Consider the following 18,553-nt stretch of genomic DNA (forward strand, 5'->3'; position numbering starts at 1 on the left):
CTCAAAAGAGTCCTTAAAATCAAAGTCTGTATCAATTATAGACTAATTAATATCTCAGGAGTTGTGGTTAAGGTATTGGAAAAGTTAGTTATGATCAGAATTGAATGAGATTCTGAATTAGTAGAAGGTTGGGTTGGTAATTCTAGTTGTTGGGTCTAAGGGTTGCTTATAATTTGTTCATCTTGGTCATCTCTGTTGGACGGGTCACTGTTTGCATGCTATTGAGCATTGTGTGCTGTGAAACTTTGGTATTAGACTTTTGGATCTCATTGTTTGGCTGGCATTCAAGAATGATGTAAACCTTGTCTTGTACAGTTCAGGATTTTCTTGGCTCTGGAAATGATGGGGAGAGGACTTTCAGTTTATTTTTTCCCATGCTTTGATTTTCTTCATATACAATGTTGTTCTATTCCACTGTTCTGTTATTCTGGGCTATGATATCTGTTGATGAATCATTGGAAATATAGAGGCAGTGTTTCCCAATGGCACCTTCATCATAAGGAGCACTGTGATGAGGCAGATTTCATTTTTGAAATTATGGATTTTACAACTGTGTTATAACTAACTCTTTTTATTATCCTGATGTTTCGATCTTCATATCAAGATCATCATCTGGAGCATACATAAATATACAAGACAACCTGAGTTACATTACAAACCGTAAACTAGAGAAACAATGATTTGATCACATGTTATTCTACTGGCATGACCTCGAGTGAAAAAAAAAAAAAAAAAAAAAATATTTATAAATTATCGAGCTAGATTTAATTTAAGATAACATGAATAGACATTTTTTTTTATTCCTTTTAGATAGTTTTCTTTCAGTAACAGCGATATCCTATTTTTAGTATTACAATTATTATTTTTGATTTAGGATCCTGGATTTCCTACAGTCCTGTTTATAGTTGTTCTTAGAGAGGAAGGTTCTGTGGGTCGAATATATGCCTTCCATATGTATGGGATTTTTTGACCTTCATTATTGTTCAGATTGGGGTGGTTGATAATGATCTCACAGGCTTCCTTAAATTTGCGTTCATACCATGTTTTGGTGTGATGTAGACAACTAGTGCTTTTCTAGTCAATTCTATGTAAGGTGTTCAGGGCATGACCAGAAAGGCCAGCTTCACCATAATTATTATATTTAATGTGTCGTTTATGTTCTTTTTGTCTGATAGGAATCGTGCATCCTGTTTCTCCTATATATGGTATGTTGCAGGTGCAATGAATACGGTATACTCCAGGTTGGGCCAGTGGGGGCGTAGGTCTTTGGATGAGTTGAGTAAGCTTTTTAATTTTGCAGGGGATTTAAAGGTGGCTTTGAGGTTGTATTTTTGTACTACTCTGTTTATTTTGTCTGATGTCCCTTTAATATAGGGAATGGTTATAGTTTTTTTGTAGTCTGGTTTGTCTTTGTTTTTTATTGAGGTCTTGTAGAGAATTTTGTTAATAGTGTTTTGGCTGTACCCATATTTTTGGAAAGTATTGCTGATTACTTTAAATTCGTCTTTCAGTGCCTGTTCACTGGAGCAGATTTTCAGAGCCCTGTTTTTTAGTGTATTGATGACACCTAGTTTTTGTGTTGGGTGGTGGTAGGAGTTTATGTGTATATATTGGCCAGTATGTGTCGGTTTTTGGTAAACCATGAAGGAAAGATTGCCAGAAGGATTGTCACACGTCTTCCTTCTGGCAATCTTTCCTTCATGGTTTACCGAAAACCGACACATACTGGCCAATATATACACATAAACTCCTACCACCACCCAACACAAAAACTAGGTGTCATCAATACACTAAAAAACAGGGCTCTGAAAATTTGCTCCTCCAGTGAACAGGCAAAAGGCGAATTTAAAGTAATCAGCAATACTTTCCAAAAAAATGGGTACAGCCAAAATTCTCTACAAGACCTCAATAAAAAACAAAGACAAACCAGACTACAAAAAAACTATAACCATTCCCTATATTAAAGGGATATCAGACAAAATAAACAGAGTACTACAAAAATATAACCTCAAAGCCACCTTTAAACTCCCTGCAAAATTAAAAAACTTACTCAACTCATCCAAAGACCCACTGGCCCACCCTGGAGTATACTGCATTCATTGCTCCTGTAACATACCATATATAGGAGAAACAGGACGCACGATTCCTATCAGACAAAAAGAACATAAACGACACATTAAATATAAGGCATGTGGAATTACCGGGCTGTTAAGTATTACAAGCTTAGGAGTGTGCTTGGCTCAGTGCCATGGCATGTAAAACTGCAAGGGCTGGATAGTGCATGGGAGGTGGTTAAGAAGTGTTTGCAGGAGGCAATGATTGACTGTATACCAAGAGTCCGAATAACTTGATAATACACTATTAAGCTTGAACTGCAAAAAAAAGAAACAATTGTGGAGGGAATTTAAGGAGGAAGGTGACCAGCAGGTGCAGGAACAGTATAAAGCTCAGGCCAGAAAGGTAACAAGGGTGGTAAGAAAAGCAAAAGCAGATTATGGAAGAAAATTGGCCATGCAGGATAAAGAGAATCTCAAACAGTTTTTTCAATATGTTGCAAGTAAAAGGAAAAATGTTCATGGCAGAATGATTTTAAAAAATGCTGAGGGTAAGAAGGTAACCGAATTAGTCGTCGATATAGTGGAATTACTGAGCGAGCACTTTGCAAGAGTATATCATCCAGGTGGTGACATTGCAGGAATGGAAGAACCAACAGCTTATACTGGAATTGTGATGAATGAAGTAGAGGTAAATAGTCTATTACAAAACCTCAATGTCAATACATCTGTGGGATTGGATGGTATACCAGCTCATGTCGTACGTGAAGCGGCTAAAGAATTGTCAGTGCCCTTGACTATTTTGTTTAATTTGAGCCTCGGGTCTAGGTGAGTCCCAAGAGGGTGGAAAGAGGGGAAAATAGTTCCGCTGCATAAAGGTGGTTTCAAGGCTGCTTTTGAAAATTACTGCCAGTCAGCATAACAGGAATCGTTATCAAGGTCTTGGAGAAAATAGTCTAGAGGAAAATACAAGATTGGATAGATGAAAATGGGATACTGTATCGGGACAGCATGGTTTTGTGAAGGGTAGGTCATGCCTCAGTAACTTGCTCATGTATTATAACACAGTGATGGCTGAACTGGATAAGGGTAATTGGTTTACAGTGATTCTACTGGACCTTGCTAAGGCCTTTGACAGGATACCACATGGAATTCTTATCAGTAAAATGCAGCATATGGAGATGGATATAGGGTTGGTGAGATGGATAGGAGGGTGGTTGATGGAGAGATATCAGAGAGTGGTTTATTCAGGAGTAGATTCCAAAAGATGGCCTGTGATTAGTGGTGTGCAACAAGGATCTGTTCTTGGACCACTACTGTTTAATTTGTTCATTAATGATATACGAAAGGATCTGAGAGGAACAGTTCATTTGTTCGCAGATGATGGAAAGTTGGGTAGGGCAATAGTTAATGCAGATGATGTCAAAATTTTGCAGGATGATTTGGATAGATTGGAGGTCTGGGCTAAGGAGAATGGATGTCAATTTAATGTGGCAAAATGTAAGGTTATACATTTTGGGGTGAAAAGATTAACAGCAGTTTACTACATTGGTGGAACTGTACTCCAGGAAATTGATGAGGCAAGAGATTTAGGAGTGTTGGTGGATAAGGAGTTGAAGTTTAGGGGGCACATTGCAAAAGGGACTAAAACAGCTCACCAAATCACTTGGCTTCTGAAAAATACTTTAACATGCAGAGACAAACAAGTTGTTGTTCCTCTGTATCGAGCCTTGATAAGACCCCCATCTCGACTACTGTGCCCAGATTTGGTCACCTAGGTTTCTTCTTGATGGGGAAGAGGTTGAGAGAATCCCGAGGTGAGTGACGAAGATGATAACAGGTCTGTGGAATGAACCTTATGAGAACAGGTTGAGGATTTGTGGGTTGCAGAAATTGGTTGATAGGCGGAGAAGGGGAGATATGATTGAGACATTCAAATTACTGAAGGGTTTCTATAAAATTAATTCAGAAGATATTTTTGAGAACAGGGCTGGTTGTGGGAGGGCTAGGGGACATCCATGGAATCTGGGCAAGAGCGTGGTTAGTAAGGGTGTTAGAGCTGGGTTCTTTACTTTTAGAGTAGTGAATGAGTGGAATGGGCTGCCAGAGTCTGTGGTGGGTGCTGTGACAGTGAATGAGTTTAAGGCGAGGTATGATAGATACTGTGTGAATGTCAAATAGTTGTGATGAACATGATTTCGGGCCTCCTCGATGAGTCTAAGGACTCCCTGGAGTTGCTCGTAATAATAATAATAACAATTATGGTGAAGCTGGCCTTTCTGGTCATGCCCTGAACACCTTACATAGAATTGACAGAAAAGTACTAGTTGTCTACATCACAGCAAAACATGGTATGAAGACAAATTTAAGGAAGCCTGTGAGATCATTATCAACCACCCCAATCTGAACTATAATGAAGATCAAAAAATCCCATACATATGGAAGGCATATATTCGACCCACAGAACCTTCCTCTCTAAGAACAACTATAAACAGGACTGTAGGAAATCCAGGATCCTAAATCAAAAATAATAATTGTAATACTAAAAATAGGATATCGCTGTTACTGAAAGAAAACTATCTAAAAGGAATAAAAAAAAATGTCTATTCATGTTATCTTAAATTAAATCTAGCTCGATGTAATTTATAAATAATTTTTTTTTTTTTTTTCACTCGAGGTCATGCCAGTAGAATAACATGTGATCAAATCATTGTTTCTCTAGCTTACGGTTTGTAATGTAACTCAGGTTGTCTTGTATATTTATGTATGCTCCAGATGATGATCTTGATATGAAGATCGAAACATCAGGATAATAAAAAGAGTTAGTTATAACACAGTTGTAAAATCCATAATTTCGAAAATGAATGCTGATCACTGTGTAACGTTAAAAGAAAGGTGATGAGACAGATAAGTCTAACGTGTAGGTGATTTCATTCAGGTCAGTGTTAATTAACTTTGACAGGTTGTGTAGTACATCATTGTTTGGAAAGTGCAATATCTGAAAGCTTTTGACATTGGCAGCTTTAGGCTTTTTCTTGGCTGCTGGCAATGGGTGTATTTTTCCTCTCACAGAACTGTATCTAGATAACATGGATCTGATAAGGAATTAATGGAGAACGTATGATATTATTACTTTTGTTGAGGGCCATTGCTATTGGGGTTTCTTCGAGGTGATATTGATGTCAGTGCCTTTTGGTAGTACCTTTTTTTGCATGAGATGTAGCTGAAATACACCTGCGCATTAGTACCCAGCTATGTAGGAAGTATCAGTGATATTTTGCAGGTACAATTGCTGTCAGATACTCTGATAGTGGAGTGTTTTCTTTGGTGGCAAAAATCACAATTCCATTTTCTCAGGAAATGGTGTTGGTAGCAGATATAGGTATTTTTGCATTAATTAGTCTACTGTTGGTTGATGTAGCATTTATTTGCAAGATCGGTGTTTTTGGGGGATGATAGGATAGTTCCATTATAGATACTACATTGGCATAAGATTTAGAATTGACCGACCTATCTTTCGTGCTTATAGCTTCTGTGAATATTGCTCTTCCTTTCACGTGCAAAGTGGTAGGGGCTCTGTTTTGCTGAGTCAGTGATGGTACAGGAAAGTGTGGTTGACATGGTAGGTAATTCTTTGCTGGCAATAGCCACAGGTTAGGAGTCCAGCATGTGTAGTTGATGAGAAAGGAATTATGGTGTTGAAGTTGAAGATAGCTTGGAACTGATATAGCAGGAAAGAAAACTGTTACAGGAATGTGCACACAACTGATATAAGTCAATGGATGGCTCTCAGAATGAAAAATATAACTATATAAAAATACAAGCCCTTCTCCATGTTTTTCTTTTATACATGTCTGCATAAGGAGCAGAGGCATAGCTAGGGAGGGGTGGAGGGGGCAGTCCACCCTGGGCAGCACTTTGAACTTTTGCAGTTAATTCTAAAATACAGTCTCGAGAATTCATTTCCAATTATTGTAATACTACTGTGAATTTTCCTCACAATTGCTGTAGGTGTTACTAGTTGTGAGAGGAGTTTTTCTAAATAAAATAGATTAAGAATTACCTACATTATTATGAAATAGACTTCGCCAATGTCATCGACAATTTTGCAAACAGAAAAGCAAGAAAAATAACATTTTAGAATGTTGAAATTAAAGTTTTACTTCAAAAATAAACATAGTGTTTTATTAATTATATGAAGAGCCAAAGGCTTCAATTCGATGACATGAAATTATTTAAGTTAAGGGATATTACATCCCATATTGTTTCATAGCCGAATAAGAAACTCAATGAGTTTCATGCCAAATATAGAAACTATATAAAGTTCGGCGAGTCCAAGCGTAAGCAAATACCTGGATAGTGCAACACATAACCCATTTGGTAGTGCAACACTGAGGCAACTCATAGTAAGGGTGGAGTAAGCTCCAATCACTATTCTTGGTATTTACCCATAATGTAAAACCCAGCTCCTAGGAGCTGTATTACTGTCCTACATTAAGAGAGAAGGTCACTATCCAGACTTTATATAGTTTCTATATTCGGCATGAAACTCTTTGAGTTTCTTATTCGGCTATGAAACAATATGGGATGTAATATCCCTTAACTTAAATAGTGTTTTAATTTATTTCCCTATACGTTGGTTTGACTTTTTGTAGTATTTTTGGTGCGTATTGAGAGGGACGGCAAACTCAGGGACCACCCCAGGCAGCAAAAGCTCTAGCTACACCACTGATAAGGAGACGTGTATAAAAGAGAAAAAAGGTTGGAGCGATATGAATGTACATGCAATATATATATATATATATATATATATATATATATATATATATATAACTGACTTAAACCCGAGAATTATAACACAATGACATTTATTTGAAAAAAACGCAACATGTTTCGTCAAAAATGACTTCTTCAGGCGATAAGAACATAGAAAGACAATAAAAGACACTTAAATTAACATTGACACACTCTAAAGCTATACAACTATAAAGCCATAATATTCGACTGTAAATTACAGTTATGAGCTTGAACTACAGTCCGAGTTAAAGTTCCATTGTTGTACACCTGTGCGTGTGTGGAATCACGCGATCTCCAGTATCTAATAGTAGAGTTGAAAGAGTCTGCCAAATTATAGCTAAGATTATTATTCAAATGAAAAGGGTCTAAGGTGATTTCCCTTGACTCTACAATGCGGCGCTCTATTTCATCATGGCTGATGTGTAGGTTTGAAGTCAATGTCCAATCTATTTCATGTTGGTGGCCTTCGTTGTTCGTGTTTATTGAAAGCAGGACATGGCCCGACAGAGCTGTAGCTCTGGTTCTCTTATAGGCAATGTCTCTCTGATGCTCTTCGAGACGTAGTAAGATAGATTTTTCTGTCTGTCCATAGTAAGGCTTTCCGCATTCACAAGTGACCTTGTATACACCTGGGAATTGTAGAAGGTTGTGAGGTTGTTTATAGTTGTTGAAGCGTGATCTTATTTTTGGCAGAGTCGAGAAGCACGTTTTTATGTTAAACTTCTTTAGAATTCTGCTCAGCTTTTTGGATAGTGTGCTGATATATGGCAAGACGATATGACCTTTCGAGTCGTCCTGTGTCTCTACGTTGTTACGTTGGTGGCGGGATAATTGGTTGTTAATACTTTTTAGAGAGTAGCCATTGTTTTTAAAGGTCCATTTAAGATGTTGTAGTTCCTTTTTTAGTTCTTCTTCATCTGACAGTACAGATCTTGCACGATTCGCTAGAGTTGATATAATACCCAACTTTTGCGCTGGATGGTGATGGGAGGACGCATGCAAATATCTGTCTGTATGAATTGGCTTTCTAAAAATAGAGACTTTAATTGATTCAGGCGTCTTGGTGAGTTTAACATCTAGGAAGCAAATGGAACTATTTTCTTCAATCTCCATAGTCAATTTTATATCTTGATGGCGGTTGTTTAAGTGGTCGAGGAATAACTGTTAAAAGGGATACTGCAATATATATATATATATATATATTGCAGTATCTAGCTATCTATTTGGATTGTTATTTTTAAGTTTAAAAAAAAAAAAATCTTATATACAGGTTTGAATGGTTTTGGTTCTCTGCAGTCAGACAGAGAGGATACATGCTCATTGATTGTTGAAATAAATTATGTAAGAATAACAGTTGTTATAGGATGATATTACACTTTTCATACCAATAACAGTTATTATAACATGATGTTACAACTCACACGAAAATACAGTTGCCATAAGACAATATTACATAGTATATTATATTACCTGAAATATATACATACCATATTATATTACATGAAAGCAACAGGTGATCATCATTCAGATTGTTTAGCTCGAAAATCTATTTCTTCTCCCTTTCTTTGGGAGAAGGAGCTTTGATGGCACTTGTATGTTGGAGAGAGGACTGTGATGATGCAGTTGCCCTGCTCAGTGAGGAGTTGATTCCTTGGAATCTAGTCTTGGTGGAAAAAGTCTAGGGTGTTGTTTTGCCTGTGGTGATGATGCTCATGTAGGATACAACTTCTCACCTTTTGTTTGAAGGCTGCAAGGAGATGGTCAGCTGCCTCTCCCTGTGAAACTGTTGTGCTGTCTGGTCTTGTGGGTTCAAGATAGAAACTGTATATTACTGCTTTAGCAGTGATGAAGAGATGCAGATTGAATGTTTTTTTTTTCACTCTGCATGGACAAGATTGAGATGTTCCTCTTCTATATGAAGACAACCACAGGTTAGGGCTGCCGTTTCCTGAGAGATGAACTGATTGAATGTTGACAGGGCATTCTAAGTAGATATATGCTGGACTGTTCCTGTTCAGTAGCAGAAGAGACAGTTATCTAAAATATCTGAGTTGAATTTCTACAATATGGTTGGTGTGGGTAGTGCATTGTACCACATTTAAAACTGAATATCTGCATCGGGTTTGGTGGCTTTTGTGCAAAATGGTAGATCCCTGTGACATAGTTTGTGGTGGGATGATGCAGGATTTTCCAATGAAGTGCTTTGGTTGAACTGTTGTATTAGAGTGCTGTAGATTTTGTTTATATTGCAGGGTGTAAGTCTCTTGTGCACTGTTGATTTTTATCAAAAAAAAAAAAAAAACACCGGATCTTCTGCATCAGTAGGACTGAGCCCCCCCCCCCCCCCCTCTTCCATTATGCTATCAGGCATAGCAGCTTGAAAAGCAGATTTCATAGTGTGTATATCTGCTCAGCCTAATTCCTGCATTCCAGGTTTGTGAGTGATTTTGTAAAGTGCCAGGTAAGGCTTAGAGGAAATAATATCACCCAAGACCCTCATGCTTCGCCAGCTCCATGGAGGAAAGAAAATATCTCTCTGAGTGTGATGGGGTTCCTTATCATCGTGATGTGGAAGACGGTTTCATGAGGATTTTAGGAAGGGATACTGTCTTCACTGTGTGCTAGAGGTTTAACTTCTTCCTTCCTTCCTTGAAGAGCATCTTTATAGAAATTTGTTAGGCTCATTGGCACATCCTTTTTTGTCATTCGTAAGGTTGTGGATAAAGAGAGACCTCTAGTGGCAGAATTTAAAATATATTCAGTGGTGCGTTTGTATGCCATTTTCTATTGTAGTGTATTAAGGAAAAAGCGAGTATGGAATGTTTTTATTCTGTGGCCAATGGCAGTCAAGTTTTGTCTTCCTTCTTTAAGAAGTACTTAGCTTTGAGTAGGAAAGCCAGTTTGTTTGGTTCCATATGAATCAATAGATGGTTGACTGTGTTTGTTGGATAAATTGCACTAGTGGCATGAGAATCTTTAGTTTGGTTAACAATTATTGCTCTTCCTCTTGTGGAGGCAGAGGCTTGTATTGCTGCCCACTTTCCTAGTACTTACTTGAAACATTTAATAAGTATATCTCAGTTCTTATCCACATAAGAGGATGTGTTTCCTAGGTAAATTGAAAGGTATTTGTTTTCTTCTGTGGACCAGTGACCATACAGTAGGAAATCAGTCTGGTAAGAAAGATTAGGACGGGATGCCCTGTGCTTAGGACCTGAAAGTGGATAGCCTTGTTTAATACTTCTATTGTATTGTACAGATACGGTGAGCTTGTTGTTTATTTTCATGCAAAAGTGTGCTTTAGCATATAACATCTTTAAAGGATTGAATGATGCCTGAGCGAAAGGCTTTCAAGCAGTTAAATAGGTAGTGATGTTCAATGCAGTCGAAAACGTTTTCTTGGTCTAGTTACAAGATCCATTGTTTCACTGTTATTGTTAGCTCTGCTTATGAGATCCCTTATGAGGTGTAGGTTTTTGTGGATAGATCATTCAGAGATAGATTAGCTCTGGTGCCTGTCTATTATTTCGTTCAGCATGGGTTTAAGTTTGTTGGCATTGGCTTTTGATATTATTTCAAATTCAGTGTTTACGACAGAGATGGGTCATCAGTTTCCTAATTTTGTAGTATCTCCTTTCTTTGAGATAAGCTTAATAACAGATGTTGTCATATTGAATGGGAAGCCATTGCTATTGGCCTAGACATATATTCTGTAGACGATAGGTCCAAGTTGTTTGCAGAAGGACTGGTAGTATTCAATGGTGAGCCTGTCTATGTCAGGAAATTTATCTTTTGGTAAAGAGGTGCAGGCAGTTGTTGAATCATGTAGCGTGATGAGGAGTTCTGTCTTATGCTTTATGGTTTTATTTTTCGGTGGGACATGCTGCACCACTGCATCTAGGTATTTCTCAATTCTCAATTGTGAAAATTACTATTCCATTGTCTTGGAAAACATGGTTGGTTAGTTGTATATTTGTGTGTGAGGTGGTCATCCCAGTAGTAGTAATTCGTGCAGCAGTGTTAGCTACAATATTGGCATGAGAGAGAGAGAGAGAGAGAGCACTGACCTCTGTCTGTTGTTTTTGGTAGGACTGAGACTGATGTCTTTCTTTTTTGCGTCGCTGTGCCTAAGACTCTGGCTGGTGTCTTTTCTTTGGTTATCGGAATCCTGCAACCTTTGACTGATTCCTGCTGAGCCCGGGTGAGGGGCAGTTGCTGGTGGTGAAATATCAGTGCTGGTTGAGTTTTTGCTGGTCATTGCTTTGGGCAAATTGAGGAAAATGTATGCATGACAATTTCCTGAAACTCAAAGGCATACCATTGTAGCGATAACAATAAGAACAATGAAACATTTTTAAAAATTAAAAATAACTTGGTCTAACTTTGCAAATTTAAAAAGCTAATTTTATACTATGACAGATCAGGTGTTTACGATTATGCCAGTATATTACTTGAAGTTAACTGAAATGTAAAACTGCACAATATCCAACTTTAAGCAGGAGCAACCTTGGACATACCCACTGCCTTCTGCGACTGAGATAGAATAAATATATAGATAGATATATATAATAATAAATATGTAAATAAATAAAAATAAATTTATTTAAAAAATGAATATTATATATATATATATAGAGAGAGAGAGAGAAAGAGAGAGAGAGAGAGATGCATTCGTAATCTTATTATGGCATCTCTGATAACTATTTGTTTATTGAGATCAATAATCATATTTTGATCTGGATTATCCATTTCTGTGGAAAAGAGATCTCAATAAGAAACTCTCTTTTCCATATAATTGGATGATCCAGATATCTATCATAGGTTTTGTAATTTAGTGTAATCCTAAACATGAATGAAAAGATGATGAAGGATTTTTAGTTCTTATATATTCAAACTTTGGAAAGGTTGTAATCTTAGTAAATATGTAATTTATCATTCACAAAACCTTGTAGTATTAGGCACTTTGTGGCATGATAAATAAATTACACTGCACTGATCATGTGCTATTTGGTAGCAATGAGCATCTGTTCTCAAATAGTTTGTGTTATTAAAAGAGTTTATTAATTTCATATAGAGATGAATTAACCTGAACAGTTGTTATGAATTTGAATCCAAAATGCTTGAATTGCTTGATCTAGTTCTGTATGCATATTAATTATAGTTTATTTTCTTTAAAAAAGTATTTATTTATTTTTTAGCCAGCCTATTACAGCCAAAACTTTTAGGATGTACAGGGTTTTAGGTAAAGGTGGATTTGGTGAAGTATGTGCATGTCAAGTTAGGGCAACTGGAAAGATGTATGCTTGTAAAAAGTTAGAAAAAAAGAGGATAAAGAAGAGGAAAGGTGAATCTATGGTTCTTATAGAGAAACAGATTCTTCAGAAGATTAATTCAAGATTTGTTGTAAGTTAAAGTCATGATTTGTTTTAAGAGCACACTTTTTTTTTTTTTTTTTTTTAATTCTTTACAAATATTACAAGTGAGATAAAACACTACTACTTCTGATTTCTCGTGCACTTAAAATACTTAACTATTTTATATTCATGTTATGATTAAATTAAAAAAATGAATAAGACATATATGAAAATAATTACTGTTTATTGATAAATAAGCTAATATTGCTGATGATTCTAGCTGTTATCTGCTGATTTTTAAACCCTTTAGCATGTACTTATTGATAGTTTTCTAAATATTGTGGATAATTATGTCATTTTTCTCATTTTCTGGACTTTTCAGTCTCAGTAATGAGGAATTACATGAATTTTCCAACAGCACATTGCTATTAGTGGATAATTTATACATTGTTCATTCAGTTCTCTCAAAAGCATCAGAAGTATCACACTGAAAGTGTGATACTTCTGATGTAGCTCATATACCAGACACAACTGAGTAATGTCCATCTAGAAATATAAGCCAGCATGTGGAATTAGAGCTGGAAACAAGTGCTCAAGATAGGAAGCAAATGCACTGCTTTGAAGACCTGTTCCATTATGACTTAGAAAACTCTTTTGACATTGCTTCAGTTTGTTGGTGTTAGATAATGCCATTTCATCAATAACAGGGATGGGTCATGGCTCTATCAGTTTCCCCTTCTTGGATTACCATCATATTTATGGAGACTTAAAAAAAAAAAAGGAATTAGCAGCTTGTGAATTGTAAGACTTGATACAGATACATGGATGATATATTTATAATTTGGTGAAAATTAGTGAAAATTATCACTTAATAACACAATTTATAAGGGGAGAAGAAAAAAAAAAGGCATAGAAGACTGAAAGGCAAGGATCACATCACAGGCAAGCAGCACAAGAAAGTGCTGCTTGCCTGTGATGCCACATTACCATCTCATAAAAAAGAGGGAATAATAGTAATAACAACATTAAAATACAAAGTGAAAAACATCATTTGTGATTTTGAGGACTAAGTCAATAACTGACACACACACACACACACACACACACACACACACACACACACACACACACACACACACACACACACACACACACACACACAAATCCATAATAACAGTCTTGAATGGATCTAAATATAAGCTACTATATCAGGATAGACAAAGGCTAAACAGAAAATGCTTTCTGATATAAAGGACAATGACAATCTTGTACATGAACACTGTCACAGATAAATTCTGTAATCCTAAAATACAACAGCAGAAAAGTATCTTCTGCTCCAGTTAAGAAAATCTGTAGCATTCTTCTTGAGGCAAAAATTACCACATCTATTTGAGAAAAAAAAAAAAAAAAACATTGGGGTATACGAAATATGACGAGTAAAAGAAGCTTTTTAGAATTCATGAAGGATTATAGAGTAAAAGAGAAATTGGAGTTGGAATTTCATATCATCAAGAAAAAAACATACATTCATTTAGTAAGCCACAATAATTTACATCTCTTAGAACAATTCTGAAAGTATATTTAAGGAATCAGCTAAGTGGAAATATGATATCTTGTAACAAAATTGTTGGGATGATTTTGAATAATGTATGGTCAATGATCATTAGCTGTACTGTGTCCATAAATCTAAAAACATGGGCTATGTGAAAAATGCGATGAACTTTAATTTTTATGCATACTGTTTCATATATTTTATTAATTTTGCTTAATTTATGATCATTGTAGTTGGTAATAGTTGCTAATAAAGCATACTCAAGTATGCAATTCCTGTTGGGATTAATAATTGTTTATATATGACATCTCATCCAATTCCTGCAGCACAGCACAGCACCATTGATATTAAAACTACATCCCCACTCTTTGGTCCAAGTAAAGAGTTTATTCATATCTTCCTGAAGGGAATTAACATCAGCAGTGCCACTTATAAATCTTTCCAAATTTGCATCATCAGCAAACAACTGAAGATCTCCAGTCAGTCCACATGATATATCGTTTACAAACAAGTTAAACATCAAGAGCCCAAGAACAGAACCCTAGGGCACACCACTGGTCACCCTCCTTTTTTTTGAGACACTGCTCCATCATGCACAACTTGCTGGTATTGTTCAGAGAGCCAATCTCTGATCCATCTAACCAATATACTATCTATTCCATCCTCTGCAGCTTGTACACCAACTTATCATGGTAATCTAGCAAATGTTTTTACAAAATTCAAGAATATCACTGTATATGATTCTCCCTTATCTAACACACTTGTTACCTTATCATAAAATGCAAGTAAATTACTAAAACAGGATTTACTTTTTACAAATTCATGCTGACCATCATAAAGAATGCTATGTTCTTCAACCCAATCCTGTATTCTATTCCTTACCAATCTCTCCAACACCTTGACCACAACCACAGTTATACAGACTGGCCTGTAGTTGGAGACTTCTGTCTTAGAACCATGCTTGTGGAGTAGTACTATTTTGCCTTCTTTCCACTCCTTAGAACTCTGCCCACTGCAAGACTTTTCTTAAATAACCAGGTTAAGGGAATGTGCACCCAACTGTGGTGCACATTCCTTAAGTATACATGATGGTATGTCATTCATTCCCACAGCCTTATTAACATGCAACCCAACCAACATCTGATACACCTTGGATTCTTTCACTCCCAATTCTCCTAATACTTGCCTCTCTTCTATATATTGCACGACATCATTTAGACCACTATGATATATGCTGATAAAGTGTTCATTCAAGAATTCCACTATATCCTTTGCAGCTGTTAATCTGCTACATGACTTATCCACCAGTGTTAATCTGCTATAATTATTCTTCCTCTTGCTTGCCATATAGCAGAAAAATTCCCTTGAGTTAACTTGGCCTGACAATCTCCTTTCATACTGCACCTTTTCTTTCTTTATCATGCTCATCACTTTCTAGCCTGTGCTTTATATTCTTCATGGATCTGCTCACCACCAACTGTCTTGTACCTCCTTCATGACATTTTCTCTTCCAGCACATTCCAGTATATGCTTAGATAAGAGATTAAAACAAGAATATAATTTCTTTCATTTATAATATAGAATGCCTGATAATTCTGATCATCCTCCCAACATTTCTTAATCAACTCTCTCCAAATGCTGCTCCAAATAAATGTTGGCCATCCTCCTAGCAGCTCTGACCATAACTTGTCCACATTTTCTTTTTTACAGATTGACCTTCACTGAGCCATTCTCAGCCTTAAGTCCTTTTGCACTAATGGTGTATTTGGGATGACCTCCAGGATTTCTCTGCCTATCTCTTTCCATGGTCTGATTACATTTCCACTTTCCTGGACTAATCATCTGCTCTAACCAAATATACAAAATAATCTTTGTGGTATGGGTCTTTATTCTCCACTCTATGCAAAACTCCTGACCGCTTTACAAAACCTTGGTTCTCTAACAGGTGTGCCAAAGAATTTTAAAAGATAAGAATTCAGCATATGTCAGTCAAGTAGAAAACTTCACTGGATTCACACTTAATGTGCAGTTCTGCAACATCTGTAAAAAAAAAAAATAATCAACAAATCTAAGCAGCCTTTGACAAGATCAAATGCAAAAAAACTTTTCTCCTGCTGAAATTGCAGTTGATTTTTCTGATCCCATGCTAAAGCTGATGAGTGCACCTTCTCTTTCCATGCTTCCATTTCTTTCACATCTAGAAAGTATCCTGTTAACATAATCTAAAGGTTAGGCTGGCATTTGGCATCAGTCTTCTTTTCTCAACTCTTGCATGGATAACCAAGAAAAATCACCTTACTATGCTATGAACAACTCACTATGTGTTGCTGCTGATCATTTGTCAGAAAGACATTAGAAATATCCTCAATAATCTTGATACTAATAAGTGTTTAATTTTGTGACCTAAAATTAACACAAATTCCATATCACCTATACAAAGATGAAAACACGAAGTACCCCAGAACTCTATGCTTTACTCACAGTCACACTCTTTTACATTAACAACCTTCTCTCATTGATCTCATATCCTGTTTATAGTTTTACTGATGATAATGCACCCAATTCCTCTTCATTTGACAAACCATATAATGATTAAATGATTCAAGCTTCAGATAATCAGTAAACTCTGATCTCCTCACTATTTCTCAGTAGGAGTGGTAAATTTTCATCTTTCAAAACACTTCTGTCTTATTTCTCAGAGGCATGATTTTATCCCCCCCCCCTGCATCCTTGATATTCTTCCGATCTTTAATTGAGATCAGTTTCTCTTCTTGGATTGCTTTTCACATCTAGTTATACTGACACAAACACATCATCCATTTCTTCCTTGCTCTCCAAAAACTTATAGTGTCCTCTTTTATTTAAAACATTGTTTCTCACCTGCAGAGTTCATAACACTTTGCAAATCCCTCAATATTAGGCTAGTACACCAAAAATCCTCTCTAAGAATGTTTGATGCTATTTCTACTTAATAAATAATCCCTCTTTCACCAATCCCCCTCTCTCTTCAGTTGCTTTCTCATAGATATTCTGTTTCTACATTATCTTTTTTTAAGCATTTTCTTGGGTGCTGCTCCACTGAACTGACCACCACTACCATTTTTCCACTTTCTTCTAGTCATTTAAGAATATGCAACTTCTGGTCAACATCCATGCACAGTTAAGCCGTAAAGTTATTGAATCAATTCTAATTCTCTTTATTATTCCATCTCCCCTGGTTCTTAGGAACAGTCTTTTACCTACTGTTTTCTCTAATGAATACACCCTTGAGCTATTCAAGAAACACATTAACAGATTTATTTTCTCATTAGGGGTGCTTAAGGGTCAAAGCTGTATAACTGAGAGGAGACCTCCACATAGTCTTTAAAGAAATGCAGAGAACCGACCAGGGCTGCTGACCTAATGTCCAATCCTCACCTTCTCGTGGTGCACCCTGTTGGGTATCTACCTGGATACTGAACGAATGAGGATGGGCTGGCAATTTGGGATTTAGCCAACCAAATTGTATTCTTATTGGTTAAATCAAAATAAAAAATGATGGTACAACATGACAAAATTTCATGCCGGCTGGGGGGTCGCCCGGTTAAACAAGGCCCCCGTTGTTTTCGCCAGGGAACCAGGGCGAACAGCGAAAAGTCAGCTACTGGAACAAATCTGAAAACAAACCCCAACTCAACATCACCAAAGTTAAAGATCGGTACTATCAACATAAGAAGCCTGAATGGCAAAGAAATGGAGCTAGTTGAGAAATTAGATAAGTACCAGATCGACATAATAGGGGTGACTGAAACAAAAAAGACAAAAACTGGTCAGATCTTTCTGAGCAATAAGCACAAAATGTTATATTCAGGCAATGACAATCAAGGAAAAGAAGGAGTAGCCATAGTATTCAACACAAAATACGAGGCTAATCTTCTTGAATGGCAGGCAGTCTCAAGTAGAGTGATGCAGGCAAATATGAGAATGGGGAACTGGACAATGAGACTTATTTGTGCCTATGGTCCCACAGAAGGTTCTACTAAGGAAGAAGTGGAGGAATTTTTTGAGGCTTTAGAGAAAGCAACTGACATAATGAAAATGGGAAAGTTGGTCCTTGTTAAGGATCTGAATAGCAGAGTAGGAAATGATTGTGAGACATATAAAAATATTTTGGGAAAATTTGGAGAAAAGAGCAAAGCTAATAATAATGGCAAATACCTGTTGGATTTCTGCTCAGGACATGGACTGGTTATAACTAACACCATGTTCCAACATAAAAATGTGCACAAATTCACATGGAGAGAAGAGGCAAGGAAGAAGAAAAGTCTCATTGACTATGTTATTGTCGATGTGATGTTTTCTCCATGGTGCAGGACACCAGAGTGTATAGAGGATTTGAAATTGGAAGCGATCACTATTTAGTCTTGAGTAGGATAAAATTGAATTTCATATTGAAAAGAATAACATGTAAGAAAGTTTTAAAGTGAATAAAAGTGAGCAACTCTCAGATGCGAACTGTGTAGACTAACATATACAAAGATTATTGAAGAAAAAATGAAAGAGTTTGAGAACAGGAACCAAACCTTGGAGATTCAGTGGCAAGCCTTGAAAAAAAACCCTGATTGATTCAGCCAGAGAGGCATGTGGTGAGGTTGTCTGCAAGGATAGAAAAATCAGGACTCCATGGTGGACACAGGAAGTTAAAGAGGCAGTGAAGGAAAAGAAGAAATCATATCAAAAGTTCCTGGCAAATAAGTCAGCTTTTGCTCTTAGAGCATACAGAGACAAATGTAAGAAAGCAAAACACTGTGTAAAAC

The 18,553-nt window shown here is 36.6% G+C and overlaps 1 protein-coding gene across 4 annotated transcripts in view; it reads left to right on the forward strand.

The window, feature by feature from the left end:
- LOC150106466 (G protein-coupled receptor kinase 2-like) overlaps positions 1-18,553 on the forward strand; it is a 550,841-nt gene that overhangs the window by 277,015 nt on the left and 255,273 nt on the right. For all 4 annotated transcript variants that reach the window (XM_090392458.1, XM_090392461.1, XM_090392459.1 and 1 more), the window contains one exon: positions 12,050-12,254. In XM_090392458.1, coding sequence (XP_090248584.1) covers positions 12,050-12,254 — 205 coding nt within the window. The remainder of the gene's footprint in view (positions 1-12,049; positions 12,255-18,553) is intronic.

The sequence above is a fragment of the Typopeltis vanoorti genome, chromosome 5 (genome assembly GCF_054136105.1).
Source record: "Typopeltis vanoorti isolate ZY-2024b chromosome 5, IOZ_Tvanoo_1.0, whole genome shotgun sequence".
NCBI lineage: Eukaryota > Metazoa > Arthropoda > Arachnida > Uropygi > Thelyphonidae > Typopeltis > Typopeltis vanoorti.